This window comes from Megalops cyprinoides, chromosome 4 (assembly GCF_013368585.1).
Source record: "Megalops cyprinoides isolate fMegCyp1 chromosome 4, fMegCyp1.pri, whole genome shotgun sequence".
Lineage (NCBI taxonomy): Eukaryota > Metazoa > Chordata > Actinopteri > Elopiformes > Megalopidae > Megalops > Megalops cyprinoides.
In genome coordinates this window covers 16,893,011-16,918,747 of record NC_050586.1, presented here as the reverse complement: position 1 = coordinate 16,918,747, position 25,737 = coordinate 16,893,011, and the positions used below count along the sequence as shown (strand labels likewise).

The 25,737-nt window shown below is 40.0% G+C and overlaps 1 protein-coding gene across 1 annotated transcript; it reads right to left on the bottom strand.

Moving 5' to 3' along the window:
- Positions 1-1,792: 1,792 nt before the first annotated feature.
- LOC118776792 (apoptosis-inducing factor 3) lies at positions 1,793-24,390 on the bottom strand. The gene is made up of 21 exons (XM_036527359.1): positions 24,044-24,390; positions 16,184-16,392; positions 12,514-12,730; positions 11,092-11,201; positions 10,023-10,132; positions 9,886-9,930; positions 9,700-9,796; positions 9,393-9,505; positions 8,940-9,026; positions 8,759-8,850; positions 8,362-8,492; positions 7,873-7,988; positions 6,367-6,438; positions 6,016-6,079; positions 5,739-5,815; positions 5,360-5,477; positions 5,178-5,276; positions 4,713-4,788; positions 3,150-3,254; positions 2,670-2,690; positions 1,793-1,888 (listed from the first exon to the last, which is right to left on the bottom strand). The coding sequence occupies exons 2-21, from the start codon at positions 16,212-16,214 to the stop codon at positions 1,846-1,848; spliced, it is 1,824 nt and encodes a 607-aa protein (XP_036383252.1). The 5' UTR covers positions 16,215-16,392; positions 24,044-24,390; the 3' UTR covers positions 1,793-1,845.
- Between the last annotated feature and the right edge of the window lie 1,347 nt (positions 24,391-25,737).

Below are 25,737 nucleotides of genomic sequence, written 5' to 3'. Positions count from 1 at the left end.
TCTATGTAGCCTCTTTTTTCCCTACTGTATAGTCTTCCTACATTATCAGAATGAAATGCAGAGCAGTTCAGGTATTTGTACCCCTTGAAACTTCCACTACTGTTCCACATGTTGTGTAAGCTCTTAATAAATATTTTATGATAAATCTGTGCACTCTTCCTCTTGACTTTATTGCCATTTTACATCCCATGTCTGCTGTAGGCTGTTTCCATGTGGCATATAGCACAATAAATAAACATTATCTTTCGGGGTTCGTGCAACTGTCATCTAGGAAAAGGTAATAGTTTTAAAAAATCAGATAAATGCTTTTCTTCATTTTTAGTATTTTATTGAAAAGTGTCATAACACTCCAGTGTTTAGCTCAGGTAGGTCTTATTCCCGGAAACATCTTTGCAGTCCAGCATTTGTTATTGAAATTGTCTTGTTATTAAATAGTGTTTATGTAACCACTTCAGGAAGCAACAATAAGCTTGCAGTGACATCCTTCATTTATAAAAACCATGTACAACTATGTACACTGTTGTGAATTCCATTTGAAAAATAAATCTCAATATCTCATACTTGACTGGTATGAAATTGAAATCTTTCCCAGCTTTACAGTCCATAGCCTCAATACATTAGTATTCTCATGTCAAGGAATCCTACATAAAGACAGACCACTACAATGCAGTGAAGAGATTTCTGGTAGGAAAATAAATGCAACAAATTTATTTTTGCAACAGGACATGATATGACCAGACCCCAGTCCCTCCCCTCAAACCTCAGTTCCCTGAGTTAGTAACAAACACTGTCCATAGGAGGTTGCATCTAGCAAAAAATGGCATTTAGCAATTATGGCATACCATCTAAAAAAGCAATTTCAATGATTTTGTTAGAAAATACAAGCCTACATTTTCTACATGTTGCATTCATTCAGAAAGATTTTTTATTTGTGCAATCTACGAGCAGGTCTGCCAAAGTTACTCATAGCAAGAGGTACATTGTTTTCCTTTTAATTAAAGAGGCAATCTGCTAGCATCTCAGAGCATACAAATCATGTGGGATGGAACTACTGTCTGCATACCTGCATCCACTTATAAGGATTTTTGCAGTACAATTTTGCATGGCTTTGAAGAAGTGTGTTCAATACGCCCTGTGAGGCCTCCATCCATTGTTGCACTGCTAAAACCAAAGCCGGAGTTCTGTTTTATTATGGCTTCTACAGGTGACACCTTTTTTTCCGGTCTGATGCAAACCCGTACCATATCAGTGGGCTCTACAAAATGACAGTTAAATACAAATTTGGACAAGATAAATACAGGGCCAGTCTCCATTTATCCCAGGATGTAAGCAAGTGATGAAGTCCTGCCTTAAAGATCTGCATAAATTGTACAGTCCTGTATTGTGACAGCGCATACAGTATATGTTAAAGCTATTTACAAAGTTACATGTACAAAAATGGCAATACCCCTATACACCCCTATAAACAATGTGTACAGGTAGATACATCATGCACAGGCATAGTGACCACATTCAGTATTGCTTTTTAGTCGAGTCTGAACAATGTCAGCAGTAGTCGCTCACTAGATCTGCCCTATTGTTGAGCTGGTTAACACGCTTTATGGCTCATTTACACTTAATTTTAATACAATATGTACAACTCTGCCACAGCAGAAACCTCTGCAGTGTAGATGCAAGCAGCCCATTCTGATCCAGTCAGGGCCTTTTCCAGGCATTCCCAATGTACAAAAGTTGGTTGTCATGACAGCACCATGAGTTCCTTGTTTGTGTTTTTTTTTTCCCAGCAGGCTTTGAGAGCTGTGCAGATTTGCGCAGTACAGCTGAGGAGGACGCAAGCAGAGATGCTCACTGTGTGCCTTTATCAATCAGCCAAGACATATCCCCAGTCCTGCAATCCAAAAGAAACACAACACTGCAGTCAATGCGGGAGCTGTGTCCATTAAAAAGAAAAAAAACAAGGGCTGTGTCTGGAAACAGAACCGTGAATTAATCTTGAATATAACTGAGCTCTCTGCAGCTTTGATGGTTGAAAGATTAACTAAGATTAATGATTGGTTGAACCAAGCCATGCAGTGTTGATGTGATTTGTGCTTTTATTTATTTTATTGAGTCAGGAAGTAATATGACACTTTTTGGCATTTAACATGGTTGTATGAGAAAATATAACCCAATGAATGTGTTATGTTGGACAACCAAAACCATTTATAAAATAGTTTTTTTTGTGTCTGACATAAGTTCATTGGGGGTCATTTTCAAATATTTATTCACTTATTCCTGAAAATGTTATTTCAGTCACAAATAAGGTAAATGATAGAAGATAATGGTTAATTATGAACGTACTTTTGGATGATGTACTCAGATAATTGCAGGAGAAGAACATAAATATTTTCCCATTTTTGTTTGTTTATGTCAGCTTCTCATGTTCTGGATAATGAAGACTGTTTTTCATCCAACATTGACAGGTTTGTTGGTGATTGTGGACGAAACTGCCTCGAGCAAGAATAGTCATTGGGAGAACAAGGTTTTTATGGAAACACTGGCTTTATGTCACAAAGCTGCTGCACAAGCCAGAGAGAAGATGTGTACTGAATTTCAGCTTAAACAAAGACATAATTGTACTATGACACAGCTACGATATTTTACAAAGAGGAGCTGTTATGTTGTCGTACTTGCCAAGCCGTGTTAACGTCCTTCATTTTGTGTGTGCACAATAGAAGATGAGAACAATAATCAGCACAAAACGCATAAATTATATATGAAATTCTAGTCTTGAATTATCATTTCTGATGAAATGGTGACTAAAAATGTGCCTCTAATTTTGCACGGTCGATATGATGAAAGGGCACCTAGTGATGTTCATACAGAAATGATTAATACTTTACTGTCATGATTTCAGTGTGTATACAAGTCAATAAGGTCAACAGAATAACAGATTTTTTAAATTATACCTAGGATCAGGTTGGTTGAGCTAAAGGATTCTGAAAAGTACCTTTGGTGCCCTTGTTCCACCAATTCACAATACTTCTACCCATATATCACGGCCCCCTTCTTCACGTGTTGTACCCAATGGCACAAACTACACAAAATCTTCAAAACACTTGCCTTTCACCAGTTCCGACGCCAGATTTAAAACTGAGAAATGGACTTACTCCACATCACGTTTCTTAATCGTCTTTCCGGACCCAAAGACCTCTGCTACTCTGGACACAATGGGGTCATAGTTCATGCTCGCAACAGCAATCACCTCCTCGCTCCTAGAGTAGAAAGAGATTGAAGCAAAAAGAATGAGAAAGCACACTGTTTACCTAAGTCCTTGTGCTTCTCAAGTATGCACACATTTAACCTCTAACAATGACAAAACAGCTTATGCACCATTTTAAGATACATTTTTTTGGATACATTGACAAAACGTATTTATTTTGCATATAATGATGAATGAGAGAAAAAAAAAGAAGAAAAACCAAAACAAAGAAAATAAGAACAGGGGCACACTCTACTGGGCCCATAAGTCCTGTTTTCCTAACTATAAATCAGAGATGTGGGAAGAGCAGTAATGGTGTGCAATGACTCAGCTCAAATCCTTCATAAATAACTGCATCTGCTTGTCTCTCTTCGGGTGAGCTGAGAGGCTGCAGGAGATGTGAGGAACTGCCAGGGGACTAAAACTCTTGCACAAGTGGATGGGTGAGATACACATCTCCGACTTTATAAATAATGAATGCAGACGTCCATTAAGACCTTCCGTTTAGCGTTTGTGAACTGGCGAGACACACCACGCTTCTGGCCATCATGTTCGCTTTCTACAGTATAGGATGCGTTTTACGTGTACTCAGCAAATGCATTCAATGTGTCATTCTTGTCACACACAGAACCCCATGTCCTATAATATTCTGCGTGGATTAGATGGTTTTGTTACAATGAGGCAGAATCACAATGCCCAGCTGTTAATTCTGAAAAGCAGCTTTTCCCAGACATTAGTAATAGTGACCCTGAGAGACCAAGTTAAAAGCTCACGCTTTTGTTACGTCCAAGGACAATTGCCAGAATTCACTCTATGCCTGCTTAAAGAATGCCTCATTGTTTCTTTCTTGTATTGTACATTACTACAGTATTGGCACTTAGCAGACATTCTTATCCAGAGCGACTTACATAGGTTACAATTTTACAAGTTATCCATTTATACAGCTGGATATTTACTGAGGCAATTCTGGGTTAAGAGCCTTGCCCAAGGGTACAGCAGTAGTGCAACTGCTGGGAATGGAACCAGCAACCTTTTGGTTATGAGCCCTGCTCCTTTTACCACTATGCTACACTGCTGCCCCTTTTGTAACAAAAGATCTGTCACTGCATAGCAGGATGCGTAGGATATGAGTCCAGGCATTTAGTACAAGGGAAAAGTGCTCGTAGGTGTCCAGTAGAGGCCATGGGTCAGTGCTTGGATTTTTCAAATGTTTCTATTATACAATGACTTTCTCAGTCACTTCGGCTTGCACAGTATTGCAGGAAATGGCACCTGTATTTTGCTTCTTACTGCCATTCAAAAATAAGCAACATATAGCTGCCAAGCTAGTCGTGGTTGCCAGCTTCTTGATTCAGTGCTAATCCTCTAAAGCCTTTAGCTCTATGACAATATTTTTTTAAAGGAACAGGTTGTGTGCTGAGGATTGTACGACAGAACAGATGTTGCCACAGGCACATGGAAATATACTCACTTTGTGTAAAAGGCCACAAACTTCAGCTCATCCAGGTCTCCTTGGATGATCACATCATCAAATCCTTCTCCGTAACCTTGGAAACAGAGATTGGAAACCACTTTTGATGACATATGTCAATGAATGTAGACTATTGTGCTGTTACATCAGGTATTCTAAAACACATCTGTGTGGCTGGTTTATTGTCTTTTCACAGCTAGGTGGCAGTAAATGAATTCATTCTGTTTCCACATTCCAGACTTGTGAGGAGTTTTGAATGAACAAACCTGATTTCCTTTGTGAATTTTCACATTACAAATTTACCTCATTCCAACTGCAAGTTAAATTATAATTTGCCATCCATCCTCATACATTTAGCCAGCAGACATATGATAAAAAGCATAAATTCTTACTCCCAATGACTGATCTTGAATAAAATGAGAAACAAAAGTTCTTACTTTGAAAAAGAGAGGAAGGTCCATTTACCTGCATATCGTATGCTTTTCCCAAACATGGCTGTCCAGAAATAAGGCACAGTCTTTATCTCGGTCGTCGTGCCCATCATGTTGAGCGCAGCCACCCGTCCTGTGAGGTGACATGGTGACACTGAGACTGAGTCTGGCCACAGGAGCATATGTGCGTGACGTCGCCAGAGAGGCAGGGCTTACCGTGCACGTGTGCCATTTGCCAGTGTGAGACGTTCACCTTCTTATTGCTGCGTGCCGACAAAGGAAACGTGACCACATCGCCCCCTGCGAAGACGCCATCTGCATTCGTCTGCAATGTCTGAGGAGCAAACACAATAACTGAACATGTGATGGGTTAAAATCCACCTAAATGTTACCATTATGCCCTGCTGAAAACAACTGATACTGTACCTCCACTCTCAGGAACTCCATTATACTTGTTCAAGAACAGAGATTAACTAGAACAAAGCAATCGCTAAAATCAATGAGATATGTACAACATAAACACCACCTGACAAATCTACATGCTCTACTACTGCTGTGAAGCAGACCCTCCTATGAATCTTTAGAGGTGATGTACCTTAGTGACTGGGATGAAGCCTTTTGAGTCCATGTGAATCCCGCTCTGTTTTAAGAAGGCCGTGGCTGGTCCAGATCCTGCAGGTAGTCAACCAATAATTCAAGTTCAGCATCAAGCACAGCTGAGAAGTAAACACTTTGTCTCAGTTTCAATCTGACTGCTATGCAGGTTGTTAAGGTCTCACATCTTTTGCTTCCTAGACAGAATACATTTAGTATTCTGTGAAAATGTGAAAATGTTGTGCAAAGCCTGTAAGATTTCTGATGTGCTGACTCACCTGTACCAATAACACACACATCAGCCCTCAAGACCTTTCCACTTTTCAGGACAACTTCCTTTAACTGAAGAAAGAAACAAAATATAGAAGAACCAATGGATAGGTGGCACAGCATATGTAATGCTTATTTAGAGCATAATGTTTTCGCATTGCAAAGTCACTCTCTTTCAGAAAGCATACAACGTACAGTGTAAGCTATTCCAACAGGGGGCATGTTGGTTTTACTTTCACTGTGAGCATTTATCCCTTCCACTGGCACACAGTAGTTTGCTCCAGCTTAGCTATGCTTTCATAAATGGGGATAAAGACAGCCTACATCACGCAAAGCTTTGTCTCTCACTTTCTGGATACCTGTCCATGATGACCTCGCATTTCGGACACCTCATTCTGCATGTAGAACTTCACCCTGTTGGTCTCAAACATCTGTAAGGCAGAGAGCAAGGTGCATCGATTTAATGTCAGTAGATCACTTCTCATTGACAGATTATCATTTTATTCATTTAATGTTCTGCAGTACTTGTGTTTTGGACAGACCTTATCTTCATTAAGATGTACACAGAAATGGGTCATAACAGACAGATTATCTAAAAACTCACAGGTTACACATGGTGAGATGGAGTTACTGCCACAAGGGGAAGGTTACATTCAAAGCCTTATGTGAGTTTCATGAGTAGCTGAAAAAACTATTCATAATAAGGATTATCCTTCACTTGATGAATGGGTGATATGTGCTAGTATTCTAAGAATTCGGGGGGGAGGGGGGTGACTACTATGGGAAATTCCCATTTGTATGTTTTCACTTTCTTCTGTGTAGTAGAGGATCCATTACACATTACCAGTTACGTTTCTGTGATATTTACTTGGGCATATTTTGCCCCTCACCCCAGCTACCCTGTTTAACTCAAAAGCACCCCACATACTCCAACAAAAAGCACAAATACGCCCACAGAGCATTGGCAATATGTAGCTTTAGAAGGTTCCACTGCAGTGCAAAATTTAACACCTTTCATTTTCATTCAATGTGGTCTAAATGCAGTCAGCAAAGGCCTTTTTTCAGCTCAAAATGTGTTACAAGTAGACCAACCTGTAAGCTGTTGTCTTCTTAATATTAACACCAGGGCTTGAAACTGGCTAATATTCAATGGGTAAAACCTACTACTATTGTACAAATGCCATCACACAGCTTGTTCCAAGAGGGTTTTTGCTGTTTTTGCCTCTTTTTTTCACGTTCTTCTGGCAAGGGCACAAGCCAGTTCACAAAGCTGGCCACATGACCTTTGTCAGGTGCCAGCAAGAGTGCCCTGATTCTTGCCCACTCTGGAGCCCACTGTAACACTAGTGCAGATGCCCCTCTATGCACTGGGAACATTTGTCATTGGAAAGAATGCAACTCATTGACAAAGGACATGACTCAGCAGTCTTTCACCTGACAAGCAGCTGCTTGTAACGGTCTGAGAGCTTTGACTGTTCTCCTAGGGGGTTTCAGTGAAGCACGGTGGTCAAGTCAACCATCTCAGCTTGGGTGTCATGTGCTCAGCCTCCATTCTCTCAATGAGTGAATAAAGAAATAGGCTCAAGAACTTTCCAAAGATTATCCCTGGTTTCAAGTGAATGGGTGCTACCTCAGAGTAATGTAAACAAACATTGTTATTATTATTGTAACATAGCTTTCACTGGGAGAAATATTCATGAGATGCAGCAGTGAAGTGCAACAAATGTTGTGCCAAAGCAATTTTATTCACATCATTACCATAATTGGATGTAGTCAGCTAGGAATATGGAACACATTTCGATGGATGCATGCAAGTGTCATATGCCGAGTCAGGGGTTAGTTGACTCCCCAAGTGTTTTCATTACCTTCATTATGGCTTTTCCAACTTTCTCCCCAAGAGACTTCCGGAAGGGGATAGCCTCGATCCCGATGACAGAGACCGAATGGGCCTTGTCAGTGAGTGCTGCAGCCACTTCCATCCCTGTGAACCAGGTCTCAGCATTAGATTTACAGCCCTTAGACAGGCAGCAGCTGAGAGCAGGTACAGCACTTTCACTAGACATACGAGTTTCGTGTCATTAAGGATCATCCTGGCTCTCATCTACCCTTCATGTCCAGTTTTAACTAGTTTAACTGCTTCTCTGAAATACATATAGGGAAATGGCAATGAGACATTAATCTTATTTAAAGCTGTCAAATAACAAGTGTATTTCTGACCCTCAAGGACTGGCATTCCTCAGTGCTTACTTCTGTATTTTTATATGACGTTGATCATTATAAGATCATTTCCTATGGCCCATCCTTACAAACAGTGAAAAGGCAGTTAAAGGAGCCCACAAACAGCTACCACTTACCTACAAACGAAGTACCCACAATCACAGCATTCTTGTTGTTGGCAAGCCTGGCTATGCTGTTGGCATCTTCAGGAGTTCTGAGGTAAAACACGTTTTCCACATCCTTGCCTTTGTAGTTCAACGGCTTCGGTCTTGACAAAACAAAAGAGCTAGCATTATTGCAATATGTCATCTGCAAAATTGTCTTCCCCCACCTTCAATGGAGTAGCAATTTGAATGTAGCTATTTGAAATGTTTAGTAAATACCCTTAAACTGGCATATGTCCAAAATCCAAAAAATTTCCAAATTGGTATCACAAGAAAAACATTTTACAGTCTCTATAGCTTCAGTTTTTCAGGGCCTAAGCAATGTCTCATCGCATCTATTTGAAAAATCCAACACTGCTGCTCTCTGTACCTGCTTCCAGTCGCAATGAGAAGTTTTCTATATTCCATCTTCAATCCATCTTGAAATGTGACTGTTTTCGTTCTCACATCCACTGACACAACCTGGAACACACAAACCCCTATTTAGAAAAGGGGCGTTGTCTTACAGAGAGAGGTATCGATGTGAGATATTTAAGCAGCCAGGGGCTCACCTCCTTTTCGGTCAGCAACTCTATGTCATGTGCCTGGAAGAAGTCCATTGATCGCAGCCTGAGCTGTTCTGCAGTACTTTCAAGGGACTGCAAGGAAACCATTTGAGCACAGAGTTATTGTACACACCATCAGAAACACAATTTCATACTTCTGATTTTTTTTTTGTATACCTCTTCTGGGAGACATGAATTACATTGGCAAAATAGATTCAGCACACAAAAAGAACTCTCATCTTAATTTAAAAAAACTGAAAAAAAACTAATTTAACATTTACACTTAAAAATACACTTTCCTGAGCTTTGTGAATTCACATACCTCAGTTCCAGTCCTACAACCTCTTCCTACATGAAACTAGACTTGATCACAAAGGAGTTCCCAGTAACACGGCAGTGAAATGCACAAGCTTTACCCTTTGATGGTTCTTGTGATGTGGTCTGGATTTCTGTACAAACCTTACTCAGTTTAGGTCTGTCATAGGGCAGATGCTTGTCCATGGTGCACATGACAATGCGGTCAGTGAAGCCTTCTTGCCTTAACGTCTCTCCACACACCAGCCCAGCTGGACCTGGGAGAGAAGATTACCATGGTTCAAAGTGGAAATTCATACTGAACCCAAGCTGATGGATCCATCATCAGCATTCGAGTCTGTAACGCCAGCATTAACCCATATTGGTGGATCTAGATCATTACTAGATCTAGATCACTACGGTGGCTGGTGGACCCAGGTCAGTACCACTAGTGTGCACACAGTTTTCTCACCTGCTCCAATGATGAGAATGTGGCTGAAGCCTGTGCTGGAGTTGATGACTGCTGAGCATCTAGACATGGACTTTGTCCTCCTCTGTGACTGAAGAGCCTGGATTCACAAAGGCGCAAGAGTGTTCTGATTTATCCCCTTAGGAAAGCACTCAAATTTCAAGGTTATGATGACTTACTGTATTTTACCTGTTTGTTAGCCCGAATTATCACCTTGTCCTTTTCCACTCTGACCTAAAGCAAGCAGAAACACACAATATGTAGGTTTTTTTTTTAATTTTGAAAGATGTTACATGCTAATTGCAGTCACAGATGTGAGAGGTCACCTGGAACGTGGGCAGGCTGTCCAGTCCAGGGAAGTCCTCGATGTCTCCAGTGGCGATGTTGAAACAAGCACCATGCCAAGGACAGCGTATGTGCCCCTTGGACAAGACACCTGGAAAACAGTGATTACTGAGACAGTACTCTACAAGATGACTCCAGCAATAGCCTTCAAAATTCCCCAATCTCATGATTTTTTTCCCCTGACAATATTAATTCAAATAATCTGAGGTGTATTCTGTTCCCTGTGTATTTATTGTATTTTTATTATCACGTGTCATGTCATCCTACCTACCAGCTGACAATGGTGAACTTAAATAATACAATACTGCAGAAATTTCAAATTACTTTTAAAACTCTTGTGATGTGAGCATTTTTCACTGTAACACATTCAAAGTTGGAATACTACTCTGGTCCAGTCCGTACTCTCCATACATCAAATATTAGAACAACTGACCAAACAGGGAATGGCTATTTTCATATTTTCAAATACTGAAAAATGAATTACTTAATATGACTATGTTTTTTCACATTTATCTTAGCTTTTCTTTCATATTTTAGGTGAACACATCATGCATACTAAATTTCAATGAGATGTCATTTTTGTTAAAATGCTAATTTTTCAAAATGGCGGAAATTTCAGATGGTGGAACCCACTAAAGTAAATGGGAGAAATGTAATCAAGGTAATATTTGGGCAAAGTGTAATGGCCCTATGCTTTAACTGGTTGATTTATTGCCATTGTGATTTGTTGCAAAAATGTAATATTAGATTTAGTAGCTGAATCATGACCAACAGGCTTATCTGAGGTCTCACAATGCATGGGCCATCACTGTCGAAATTTTGTCAGTTGAGTATTTATTTCATTGACCATCTCGGTTTCATAGACATTTTTTGCAAACAACAGCAGAAGGGAAATGAACCTGAACAACGACAGCAATGTGCCTAAACACCAGCAGTGTTCAACCCCTTAGTAATAACTGTAATAATAAGCCCACACAGTATGCAGTAACGTTATACCAAGTTGCTTTTAAGTGACATCTCTACTGCTCTGGTCATCATAAGCTGTCCCACCTTTGACCAGTGGAGCCCCATAGTGTGGGCATTTGTGTCCAATGGCGCAGAACTCTCCATGTTCTTTTATCAGCAGAGCCCTGCCACTCCCCAAGTCCACCTCCCGCATTCTGCAAGGCGATAGGAGCACACACACACGCAAACACACACACACAAACAAACAAGCACAGCTTAGATCCCCTGAGGCTTCATAATAATCTATTCAAATACACACCACCCACAATACTACTTAACTGCATTTGCACCGGCTCAGCTGTACTGATAAATTATGCAAAGGATGTAAGATGAACAAACAAGTGATTGAATAACCACCACAGTGTGGTTCAGTTGATTTCTAGGTTTAGAATTTTTTTTTTTTTTTGCCCCACTAGTGTACACGCTTACATAACAGTGGCTGAACTTTTACTCCAGTCAGTGCCGAGTGCCCATCTCAGTCTAGGCTCATGAGGCATTAGCGCTGCACTGCTTTTCATTGTGTGGCCTTTCAGCCGACCACACTGCCCAAGAGGTGGACTTTGTTGACCTTAGGCGTGAGACCTGGCACAGGCTCAGGCCATCGTGAATGAGGTCCCAGCTAGAAACTTCAAACAAGTCCTTCCTGGGAGGAAGGAGGATTGTGTAAATTCTGGGACTGGAGGTTAATGTTTGAACCTTCAGTTTTGGTCCACAATGAAATTGAGCGCAACTAAATGGGCCTGTAGAATACAGTGTGTGACATTTCTCAAAATGGAAAGCCCATATCAGCCACAGACAAACAATTGTTGAGCAGTGGGCACACACCATCATTCTATGTCAAGCCTTGTCACAACCAAGCCTGTGTGATGGACACTCCCGTGGACTCCTTCAGCCCTGGTGTACACAGTATTATGGGGATGTGTACATGATCCCAAAGTGTCCACAGTTTCTTAACCTCTGCTTTTGTTCTGAAGAATGGCAAACAGAGCTTTGGCCCAGGGAGGGTATGGAAAGGTTTGAAGGAGAGAAGGGCACCTTTGAAATACTCCCAAAAATAGTATTGCAAAATTTAACATAATTAAATTTTTACATATCTCATGTCATTTTGCCTTTTAATTCATTTGCTAAGAACCTATAATTGCATGCGCAGGCATGAAAACATTTCAAGTATTTCCAGTTTTAGCTTCACAGAATACTACTCTGAACAGAATATAAAATATTCTTTTACATTCGCTTAGCTGGTAAGGTTATTATTAGGTGTGTTGAAGGACTGTCATTAATTCAAGAACTTGCAAACACTGTGCTAATGTTTTGGTGTCACGCCCTTTATCAGGGCTGACATGCTCTGAAGGTGCTTGTGAAATTCAAACTATTCACGAATTGATATGATAATCTGGCAGAGGCTGTGTGTGGATGCTCTTTAAGCTCAGTTCAGTTTGTCAAAACCGAAAATTATGCGGATCTTACTGTCCGTTCTCCAGGTCCTTGACATGACACACGGATGCCTCGACGTAGTCGCGGGGTTTGTGGTAAGGACGCAGCATGACGGAGGTGTCGTCATCGGAGCAATGACCAGGGGCCCCATTGGGCCTGCAGTCGGAGAAGGGGCTAACCTTGCCATTGGGAGACATTGCGTCCGTTTCCTTCTCTTTCTCAAGGAGCGTGAGTTCAACTTTAACCTCCACTGCAAGACAGATGTCAGGCATACAAGATACTGTGAGAAGACTGCTGATCAAAACCTTCAGGGAATCCCTATTATACTTATATCCCTTCAGTAATTTCTCATCAGAATATTGGACATAAATGACATCATTATGCGAGCTTACCAAGAGATTCAACAATACAGTAGTTAATACACAGACGTTAGTAATGTGTAATGTGGGGGAGTAATGTGGGTTGTTTTCAAACAAGTGCTCTTTTGATGTTGTTCATGACCCTCATGAAGCATCCTGAGTGATATTTGATGGAGATGCTGTTTTCTCTGATCTGTCTTCTTTTCAGCAGCATTTCTTCATGTGAGAAGGTGGTTGTGCAACTCTTTTTACTGCGGCCAACAAAGACCCAGCTTTATCTCTTCGGCTGGAAAAATGTGCTGACCATCCGGTTCTTAAACTTTAATCTGCCTGGAATTCTCTCCTGCTGAGCGATTCTTAATTAAAATCAATGGAAAATCATAAGAGTGACTGCAATTGCAGGAAAAGAAAGCAGTCCCCATCAGTGAGCTTGTTTGAAATTTTGAACAGTGACATGTTATTTGCAGGACAATCTTCACTGCAAGTCAACAAGTTACGACTATCTCATACTATATATTACAAAAGCATAATTTGCAGCAGCAGATACAATGGCCTTTGTGATACGGTACACAATGTACTTAAAATACAGAGCAATTATCTTCAATACATAAAGAGTACATTCACTTAGTTTTCCTGTTTGACAGTACACATGGATGTGGATATAACCTGTCTGTAGGAGTTAACTCATAACATACTGTTAAATGTCATTATACATATTTTCAGCAAAAACACATATATTTCAATACCATTAAAATTAAAGGAAGAATGAGGAAAACATAAAGATCCAGCATTAAATGTTAAAATAAAATTGTATGTAATTGCATACATACGTACCAATACATTTCAAACAACCATCCTTAACAGCAATACACACACATTACTGGACACAGCTGAGCATAATGATATGCCTATAGATCATTATAAGCATATCATTACCTTACATTACAGTGTGCCAAACAATGACCCGGGGGGGGGGGGGTCCTTGCATCTTATAACCATATTCAAAGTGGCTAACACTGAACTGAAAAAAAACTCATATTGCACAATATCAGATTTCACTTAAGGGTTGGAGTGATCAGAGTTGGAGTGGGGGGCTACAGTATAGTTTCAGTGTGTCAGTTCTGTTTACTACACCTTATGCAATTTGCCAAATATGATGACCACAATAAATCCCACTCTTAAAGCGTAATCCCTTAAATCAGAATAAATACTAGCTTTGGAGAGCTTATTTTAATTCTTCGTGTGTTTTGGAGTCAGAGAGTTTGATTTGGAATGTTGGTTGCCTCTTCAAACAATTCCAATTGCAGCCTTAATTTAGAAAACAAGTTAAACACACTCTCTATTTCACCAAGTCAGCAAAACTGACCACAGATTTTATTGGCTCTAAATTACACTGATGGAAAATAATTTTAAATCACAAAGCTTTTTTGCCATAGCACAATATTTTACTATCCATTGTCTCCTTTTTCCTAGATTTCTGAAATATTCTAAAGTTCAAATCACCCACACAAAACATAATTATCAAGCACAGCCAGTTTCTCAAATTTGCATGAAGTCAGGACAGCTGTGACGTTGTGCACTTAACCAAAGCATAAACATACCAGTACGTTGCATTAGAACAGGACCAGCTGCATATTGTGCAATAACATGAAGTATGCAATTATCCAATATAAAATTATTGGGAGTTGACTGTACTTTGCTCTCACTTATTTGTCCTTTCATTTGTTCTTGTGCATTTCATGGACTGCTGTCTGCCCTTAAATTGCTTTCTCAATTTGCATTGTATTTTGGATGGCTGGAGAAAATAATCTGATCATATATCATAATACTATAATTGAGGTTTCTTTACTTGTCACTGGTCTCAGATAAAGCTGATAAATTCCCTCGTTTTTTTCCCTTTGGCCTGCTAGTTTTATCATTCTCCTCTCCTAATCATGTTGGCCTGAATCTGTCTTCCTCTTGTTTGGCAGTGGGAGGAAGGAAGATGTTTGTGAAGTATTATCTAAATTATGCACAGAGACATCTGCTCATTCAAAGGAGCTAAAAACTAAGCAAAATCCTTTTAATTTCTAGGGCCTTTTAATTTAAAATTTGCTGTGGTTTTCATAACATACTTATTAGCTGGTCAAGCATCACATGTGATTAAACAAATCATAATACAACTACAGTAATGTCATAGTATTCATATTCCATAAAACCCATACCCTAAATTTTAAAACCTCTGCTCAAACTCATATATGCTATTGTTGCATATATGTGTATTCTAGACTGCAGTTATCCCGAATGACCTCTTTTAATGGCTACATTGTATTTTGTACTCTATATACACTCATTGACCCATTCGTTTGCTTGCAAAAAAAATCATTGCATTATAGTACCTATCTTATCACTTATCAACATGACTCATCAATGGTTGTCTTCAGATGCATCAGATCTATTCAAACAGAGGTGTTCGTGTCACAAACTTGACCTGACGAACATCCACCTTAGATCAAATCATTTTCCTGTGTGCACCAACATAGTAAGTCACTTTCAGCTGTAGCGTGTGGACATTTGGCTCTTTCCATTGTGTTTATTTTTGTCTGGCACATAAATAAATGGAAAGTATAAATGTTTTCTTTGCACTGCTTCAAGCAATCTACATCACAGTTCACTTAGCAGATATTCTAATTAAACTAAACTAAATAATTAATTTCACATTGTATACATACTCTGGATTCCAGACTGGTACCTGAACCAGTATCGGCTTTAAAATCAATGACCTTCTGGTTTTCAGTCCGTGTTCATTTTGGCTTATGTCTAATCCAACATCATGCTTTGGCTGTGTCTGTGTCATTGCATGTGGAATACACATTAGGCACTGTAGTGAACGTTGGGAGCAACACCCCAGGTGTAAAGGGCAGCAAAACCCCAGAATGTACATCTATTGTAACAGATGAAAGGCTGTTGTTTGTATAAAGCAACATTGGCCATATTTGTTTGTTGCAGAGTCACGGTACCTATAGTAGTCGGTGCTAGTGGCCCCTAAAAGCATCACATGTCCACTGTCCTGCCTTCAGAAGCTGACGCCACGAGACACAGACTAGGCGTCAACAGATGAAGTCATGTTTCAGTGCATGGCAGCTGCCCGTTCTTTGCAGTGGAACACAACAGTGACACATTGTGCAATGTTTGAGATCCAACTCATATTTTACTTTATAATCCTCTTGACTTGCTGCAATAGAGAGCATTAAAATTCCTCCCCCGACCCGCCATCCTACAAAGGCTGTCAGAGAGCAATGTGTGACCTATATATAGCCGGCAAACAAGTGCCAATTATTACAGGATTTGAGGCGGCCGGTCACCTGGTTTGGGTTTGGAGAGACATCCTCCCATGATGGGCCCAGAGTAGCGCCAGGAGGCAACTGAAGGAAGCCCTGGAGATGTAGAGGAGGGGCGGGTCAAACTCTTCTAGTGGGCTGTTGGGTACCGAGGCAACAGTAGCGCTGGCAGGGTGGTATCAAAATCTGCGGGTCCAGGCCAGCCATCGCAGACATCAGCTGCTTCTCATGGCCTGCAAGCACCAAACACCAAGCATATCTTTTACCCTAAAACTGGGACCTTCCAGCAAAACCTCTGCTAACTGGGGTAGCATTGTGCACACAGAGTAAGTGAACATATTTTATCTAATTCCTTCCTTTGGAATAGCCTACTATGTGTATCAAGCACTCTTGCATATCGGCTACATAACTGTTGAGTTTGAAAATTTTTAGTATGATATGAAACAATGCAATGTGATACACAGAAAATATCAAAACAGTATTCTTGTGAACTCTGACTTTATTTGAGTCTGACTCATCTTATGCATTACTCAAGGGCTACTGAAGACATTGTCAGGTCAAAGTACAGTTCCTGTCAGCTGAGAGGAGTGAACAACTTACAGTTTCTTTGCTCTTTGATTTCTAATTTGCACTTTTATCTTAGAAAATACACCTCAAGCCATTTAAAGGCTGTTAATTCTCATTTGGTCATTCTAGCAAAACACATTTTCCTTGGGTAAACTTTGATCTAAGGACTTTGTCAAGTGAATTAAAACTACTATTGCCTGTGCACATTAAATGAAAATTATACAGTGAAATATTTGTGTTGTGAAGAGAGTAGCCCTAGATACTCTTTGAGGCACAACACAATAACAAACTGAGCCTAGGTCAGGTAACCTAGCCATTAATTTTGACTGTCATCCTGTCCTAGGAAAGAGTTGGTTTTATCTATAGCCTAAATCATTAAATGTAGAAATGTATTTATAAGCATTTTTTCATTAGAATGATTCCTGTAATTCTTATACCATCTGTACTTCTGCACAGAAGCCTCCAGAGCATGTTTCCACCTACCTCAGGTGTACCTCAGTATGCTGGCTAAGCATGTGACTAATGCTTGCTGGTTCATTTGCATACCGATGCTTAGTGTGATTTTGTTGCTTCTGGCAGTCATAAATCTTTTCACTTTCAGGACTTGTTTCACACAAACCTTAAAATGAGTAAAGGTTTGCCTACTGTATTCAACAAATATAACCCATACTTACCATTTTTCTAAATTATGTCTAATTTACTAAATAGGGGAAACCAGCACAATGTCCCTGAAAACTGGTCACTTGTTATTCACAATAGTTTCAAGACAACACATTTAACTGTCAACATTTCAAACTACACACATACACATTCAACATCATCAACATCTTGCTTGCATAGCAAGCAAGCTAGCTATATGCTACTGATGTGTTCTTACCAGTCAAAAAGAAATGCCAAATACCATTATCATCATGGCTAGCTACAGTACTCATTAGAGGTTTGCAGTATTACTGACTGAAATGTATGCTATAAGCATGTAGTCAGCTACCCAATAAAACAACTGACAAGCAACAAGTTATGTGCATTTCAATACTGACTAACATTTAACTGAGTAACTTGACATATTTAATCTGCAATATTTTCAAAGGACAGAAGAGAAATCTGCTTTGCTGGACACAGAGAAGTATTTGTGGCTGCATGGTCAGGTTTAGTCAGTCATATAATAGCCAGACGCTGTAACAACATCTTGCAGTTAAACAGCCTTTTCTACACATCTTGTTGAATGTGTCCACTCAAAGCTTTTTTGGAAAATGGAAAATAAGATAAAACATTAATGGAGCACAGCAAATTATAGAATTAGAAAAATACTTGTTCAAAATGAACCCAGCTGCTCTTGAAATATAATTTGAATTATCTGGGCCTTTGAAACATAATTTGAACTGTCTGGTTATTAATAATTAATAATTTTTACAAGCACGGGCTCTTAAAGTTATTTTTCAATTTTTAAAAAACTTTATTAAATAGTTCATTTTTCCATTAAGGTAGTTTTAATTATGTGTAGTTATTAAATCATCTGTTACTACTGCTGTTCACAAAGAAAAGCATCATAGTCAGTGTCTTAATTATGTCCAAACCAAGAACCTCTGATTATTCTATATATTTCTGTAATTCCCTGAGTCTGACAAAGTGTAATTCCATTCATAAGGACGCAGGGTTCAAACCGTGTGCAAATACGTTTGTTGTCTAATGTGCTTATGTAAAGGCAATCTTTCATCAATGCAAAACAACATGAACAACTTTGTTTTTCACTAGCTTCAGTCAAGAATGACTGCTTTTATGAGTAGAGCAGTAAGAGTGTATCTGTCCTTAAAGGTACATTTACATCCATTCCCTGTGACTGATCGGAAATAAAAGAATGTCTTTGTGCCTTTAAATTTAAATCAGAGCTGTCAGAGCAGAGGCCCCAGTCCGCCCTGCATCTTTGGGAAGGACAGTCACTGTTAGCTCTCTGTGAAGATGTGTCCCCAGTATTTTCCAAATGCATGTTCATGTCCTTTGTGGAAACATTTGGCAATATCCACTGGCCAGTAACTGACAAAGCTTTCTTTAAATTTCTTTCTCACTACTAAAGAGCCAATGAGGTGTCTAAGTGCAACTTTGTTTCAGCTGAAGAATTCACTGCTGTTGGCCAAAAATACATCTGAGAGAGGGTTTGGGTGATATTTCAAAATGAATGTCCAACTTTTTGTATGTGTGTGTGTGTGGGTGTGTGTGTGTGTGTGTGTATACATGTGCACATGTAAATCTGTCTGTGCATTTTTGTTACATGCAGCCATTGAAATGTGTTCACTTTGTTCAGAAAAAAATAATTACACGACATTCCAAAACCTAGAATCTTGCAGCTATTTTTCTGTTCAGCTGAAGCAATGATCTAAACTCTATGAGCAATAAACCCAGGCACATTTTCCAAGAGCACAACTACTCCCATTAATGTATCTTACATCAGCCATGTAAACAGTTAAACATTAACATCATTAAGGCACCTATTGACTTTCTTCTCGCTGTAAAGGACCGTAGTCCCAGAGTTTCAATAACACCCTTGTTGTGTTGCTGTGCTACAGTGCTCTTTCCGGCCCCCGCGGTATTTCACCCACATGCCTTTGCTCAGCAATTCTACGGCTGATATGAAAGGCCAGTGAAATTTCGATGGGAGAGCGCCAGGCAGAATGCGACATGAATGTGCCGTTACAGGTGTGTCACTCAAAGCGTGACAACTCATTTGCAAATGATCCTCTTGTAAAGGAAACAAAAAAGGAGTACTTGGTATTCAAAGCACAGCCCGATGCCCTTGGAATGAAACACGTCTCCCGCTCATTGGGCAAACGGTCAACAAGGTTCCTGGTGCGGCTAGAAAATAAATGGAAAAATCTGTCTCTCTCTCTCTCTCTCTAAGATTTAATGTGTTCACACAGAAGACAGCATGAGGGGTTCTCTTACTCTGTTCTTCGTTTGAACAGGGCTGAGACCAATTCAGTCATTTAACTTCATCAGAACTTATTCAGAGCTGCACTCAGGGATGGTACAGCATTCTATTCCTAATGCTGTGAACTTTTTACGTTCTAAAACTGTTGTGTACTGTACAGTGAAATGTAACACACATTACCAATGTTAAATGCATGTTACGTGTTACACAGAGCAACATAATAAATGTGGACATGCTACAAAAAAAAAAAAATCTAAGGCATTTTGCAGACAACATTCTCAATGATAGGACAAAAGTCCAGTCAGTAAACATGGACCTCCTTGTTAAAGGGGTTAAAGGACAAAAACAACCCCAGAAAAGGTATGAAAATGATCAGAAAGATATCAGAAATGATGCACTGAAAAAGCTGGTAAGTAGCAATGTTTTCAGATGAAGGCAGAGGATGAGCATCCTTTTTTGTGTTTTTTTTTTCTTTTTGTGAGCCAGCTACTGTATGAAAATCTCCATAGCAACTGAGAATCCATCTTTTCACTCTGTATTTTGGTATTGAGGTGTCTGATGCAAAAAATAGACACGGCAAAGCTGCTTGCCATCTGACTGTACATTGATCCTGAGCATATTTTCACAACTGCGCGATGATGTTCCCTGTGAATTTGGGTATGACAGGGCCAAAATCGTACTGAGGATCTTTCATGTTGCCATTTTTAATGATTTGGTACAAATGAAATTTTAATGAACACCACATTGGATCACAAAAGCTGCCTTCCAGGGGCTCCAGCAAGCTGAGATATTTTGTACCACCAAAGTAGGTTAAGTAGATTTGGTCTGTGGCAGCATATGACGCAGATCCTGGTTCTCACTGTTGGGCTTGTCCCCAAGCAGTGCTGATAATCTTTCTCCAAATAAGCTGTCACTTTCTCTAACTTCCCCAGATGTAAGGCTTTTACCGGAATGTATGTGAAGGAATTAACAATCAATGATTCTCCTGTTTTGGTCCCCTCTCTGCCTGTAGTTCACTCCCCGGAAGTCAACCTGGTACCTTTCTGTGAAGTACCTGCATGTAGTGCACTAAAAGTATATTCTCAACACAATGCAATACACCTGAAATACAATACGAATGCCACCGTGTATAATGAAGGTTGATTTTAGTGACTGAACAGCTCATATCTGACACTTGACATGTTATAGGAAGAGATCAAAGTGTATTATTTATCCAAATATCATTAGACCTTACAACAATGGGACCACGTATTGGAGAAGACCACCCCAGAAGGGACTTTATTTCATTTTTAATTCAACTATACAAAGCTTACCACAATGGAGAAGTGATTTTTCATTCACTCACATTTTAGTGAGTTAACAAGATATATATGTAGACCCCTACCAACAAGTCGTAGAGAAGATGTTACTCTGAGATCAAATGCCTTCTGATAGTCTGGTATATCCATACATCCATAAGAACATGTCTTTTTATCATCAGATCAACAGAATAAACATTACCATTTTTTAACCCAGTTCAAGACATGTTTCATTCTAAGTCTTTGCATCCACAAGCAGCTTAATGGATGCGTTTGTTGTGAAAAGTGTGAACTTCCAAAGCAAATTGTGAGCATCTAATGATCACCACCGACCCAAGCCCTCACATTCTTGCCATGTCCAAAAGGAGTGAGGCATCCATTACTCCCAAAACCCCAACTTTTAACAGGGGAGTTTCACTCCTTTCTGGAAACGGGGCTCTTAGCAGCACCCTTTGATCCTCATATGATACTTGTTTATGGTCTATGGTAAATGCCCCAATGAATTTTTTCTTTCTATATTGTTAGTGTTCTAAGTATCTACCTTTAAAAGAATCAGGAACTCTGTGAAAAATGCATGGAAATATCTGGTTCAATGAGGTGGGCCATCTTCATGGTTATATTATGCTTTGGGCAGTGAGGTGAAACAAGCATTTCATGTTAAGGCCATACTCCACATAGAGTAGCATCTCTACATGATGCCAGCAGGATCATTCCCCCACACTCACCCAGCTATAGGTGCGATTGCACATCTGATCAGGCTGATCACTACTATCATAAGTATGTGCACCCACCATGTACTTATCTGTCACATTCTCCAACACCTGTTCTTCAGGTAAGTTAACCTTTGGTTAACCTTCAGGCCCTTGCTTTGATCCACAGCTGATAAGAGGCAATATTCATGACACAGTAACTGACAAGAGTCTGTGTTTGACAGTCCAATTGAATTACAGCCATTTCTATTCAGACCGTGCAATACTGATTAACTTGGGCGATGAGTCTAGAGATTGTGTTCTATCGGTGCTTGCGAAACAAAGTTGCAAAAACAGACCATGCAACAGATGTTATGATAATATTTACACAAGTCTTGACCTTCCTAACAATGGAAAGTTACCTGTGAGGATTAATTCTGATTGATTGATTTCACCAGGCATTGAATTCTTCTATCTGTTACACAGTAAACACCTGAGCTTAAATCTCAGTGTGACAAGCCTGATAAGTGAAACATGGCTCTGCCTTTAGTGGTCCTTGCATCTCTACGAAACTTATTTTTATTATAACAATAACAATGATCTTCCACCGCCCTCATCTCTCATCTCAGTATCTGGGTTACATTCTCATTTTGTTTTATATGAATTATTTAATTAAATACCTCACAGGATCTTGGCTCTGTGAAAACTAACAGCATTTCTTTTTCAAATTATGTACTTAATTATTTGTTTTCTGTACGCTTATATTGATACATAGTGTTAGATGTATGATTTTTTTTAGAAAGACACTTCATCAAAATAGCTAATAGTTTAGTACCATTCAAACTAGATAATGTTTGTAAAAGCCAATGAAACAGTTATAATTATTCCATATTTTATGGGATTGAAAGAAGCTTTTTAGTGACTTTCATTTATTTTGCAAAGCTTTCTAGAGCAAATGCATTATAAACATTGGATTACTGCTAATCAGATTCTAAAATAAGAGGCTCTAACATGTGAAACAATCGTACATCGTGACCAATCGTGCATTTCTCTTTTCTCCCCAATCTTTTTTACGTGTTTGCTTGCTAGTTTGCCCTTTTCCCAATAGGAAAGTCTTTACTGACTTACAAATGTGACATTCAAATCATTCTTGATGTTGGTAAATGCAAATATATGAATTCATGGAACAGCACATAGTATATAAAGTAGGTAAAAATTTGTGACCTCATTTGATACTCCTTTTTAAACAGTAGTGTGGTTAAACTGGGCAGGAAAATATGTATCCACTGCATTATAGTCTTATAGGTTTTCTCACATTGATAATTCCATGGATGGATGGAGGTTTAAATAATGAAGAATATGCCTCAACGATACAGAATCCTTGTCAAACAACATATAACATGTAGCTGAAGTTTTCCAGTCATGAATAAAGGAAATGCACTATAATGCACCTCCTCTCTGGGTCACTGGAGGTCATATATGTATGTCTGTTATGGAATTCAGTCATTAAACCACAATGCATTTGATTGGATGCATGTGGGAATATCACATGGATTGCACTGAATTCTAGCTAGACACCCAGGTGTTCACATACAGAGAGTTAGAAAGTAATTCACTTCATTTGGAGCCTGGCTGGGATAGCTTGATTGGCTAAAGATTTCTTTCCAAGTACTGTGCCTCCATCGGAAAAGCATGCATCTGACTAACAAGTATTTTTTGCAGCAATCAGAGAGAGGGAAAATACACCTCATCTTGTACATCTTTAACATCTTCCACTCTCTAAAACAGCATTGTAGTTTTATCTGGGAATATTTTAAGTGCTCAGTACTGGAACGTTGTTAGGACCCTTCCTTCCAGTACTGGAACGTTGTTAGGTTCTGCATTTAACATCTACCAGGCGGGTGGTTCAAACGCATGCTGATGTCATGGAAAACTGAGCAATGTTTCAGAGAAAAGAATCTACTCTGACATAAAATGAATTAATCTATTTACAAGGACCTGAAATAATTAAGTAACTAATAATTTCATGAATTATATAATTATATGTCTGTAATTTCAATTAAAGATTTCATTCAGCAAAAAAATCCTAAACTTACTGTTGTGATTACCAGAAAAAAAACTGTGTGTGTGTGTGTATATGTGTGTGTGAGTGAGTGAGTGCTTGATGATACTGTACTTCTGCTCTGAGGGTACTGATGCAAACTCTTGTGAGAACCAATAACTTCCTCACAGCTCTGTGTGTGTGCATGTGTGTGTGTGTGGATGTGTGTGTGTACAATTGTACTACAGAGACACAGGAGTCATTAAATTAAAAGTCTGCTTCTTGGTACTTAATGTTCACAGCCAGGAGGTATTTCATCAGCCTATAGGAGCCACAGCATCTTGAAGAGTGAACAGAGAAGCTTACCCGAGCCCGTTAGGAGCAGGTGCGCTGAGATCCAGTCAAGCTTTCCAGTGCTCAGCCTATCCTGCTGAGATCGATACCATACTAGCACAGATTCCCCAAGGACTCTGTCCCTTGCCGGGACTGGATCTCCTGCTGAGTATTCCTGTTCTGCGTCTCCGTCCTGCTCTCTCCTCTCCTTGTTAGCGCACTAGTGGGAGCGGCATAGCTGTGACTGACACACACTTCCAAGGGAGGAAAAAACAACAACAACAATAAGCAAAAGGCGGCACTGGAGGCTGCTCTGCGCCGACCGATCCCAGGATTGCAGTAGGGATCCTTGCCAGTTTCCCAGCTGCAAGCAGTATTGATGGAGTTGCTGGGGGGATGCTAACACAGCAAGAATTCACACAGCGCTACCCCTCCACTCCCCTCCTCTCGCTCGCTCGCTCTCTCTCTCTCCCTCACCCTCTCTCTCTCTCTCTCTCTCTCACTCTCTCCCTCACTCTCTCCTTCCCTTTTCCTTTCAACCTCTCCTCCAGATGCCAAAGGGCTGAGTTGTCTGTTCAGCCCTGTTTCAGACTCTTTGGGATCCCCTGCCCTCTGCCTGCTCTGACTGCCCTGACTGCGCTGACTGCGGAGCCTGTGTCCATGTGTATGCATGGACTGCGCACCCTGCCCTGCTCTCGCTGCAGAGAGCACACGCGCTGCTTGCCTCCGTAAGCTGCCTCCAGTACAGTCCCTGGTCCCTCACCGTACTGCAGGGGCAGAGTACGGAAAGACTGTAGTGTGGCGGGGGATGGGTGAGGAAGACTGAGGGGGAAAGGGGGGAGGAGAGAGGGGAAGGGTGCAGAAACTGAAGAGTACAGGTATGTGGGTCAGCCCAGTACCTTCTGCAGTGGGCATAAGTCACAGGAGGATAACCGATAAAGTCACGTCAGCGGGCAATGCAGAGAATCATAAACTATACGTATTAACTATATATGAGTCTATATCTAATGTTGAGGAGGGGCATATCAATGCTGAAGAAATTGGTTTCTCTGGGAATTCTGGTGTGACATTAAAATAAATGTGCCTGGATTAAGTTTATGTGAAAATATTAAAAAAACTGAAGCTTCGACAATGTAATGAATTATAGCTTATATATTTAAAGTACAAGAACAGCGCTCCCTTTGAATTACTCTTTATCTATAGATATTAATCATTTACAATAAAGAAGGCTACTGATATTGCTGGGTTGCTTACTAGGTTAGTCCCAGACTCAATCTAATCACAATTCAGTTTTAGGTAATTGTTTTTCTGTTCTCTACAAATGATTTATTCATCTCCCAGCTCATAATGCTGTGTAAGTTAAAAAATGAGCCCTGGGTGAGATCTGCCATTCAAACCTCAGGATATGCGGGACAGATTGTACCTGGCCTTTAGATTGACTGTTGTGAGAAATGCGCACATTTTCCTGCAGCATGCTCATTACATGGGAAACAGCTTTGGAATGCATGAAGGGAGCTTCTGATGGTAGTTTTCTTTTTATGAGCTGTTCTGCCTGCCCACTGCTTAAATCTCTGCTGCTTCCACCCCTAAACTGCATCAGCAGCATTAGTGCTGAAAAAAATACATACACAACAGACACAAGCTGTGGCAGTGCACTCAAATAACATCAGCACCAGGACGGGGGGTGAGGCGTTATCTGGGCACATTTCTCGTGCTATTACTTACTT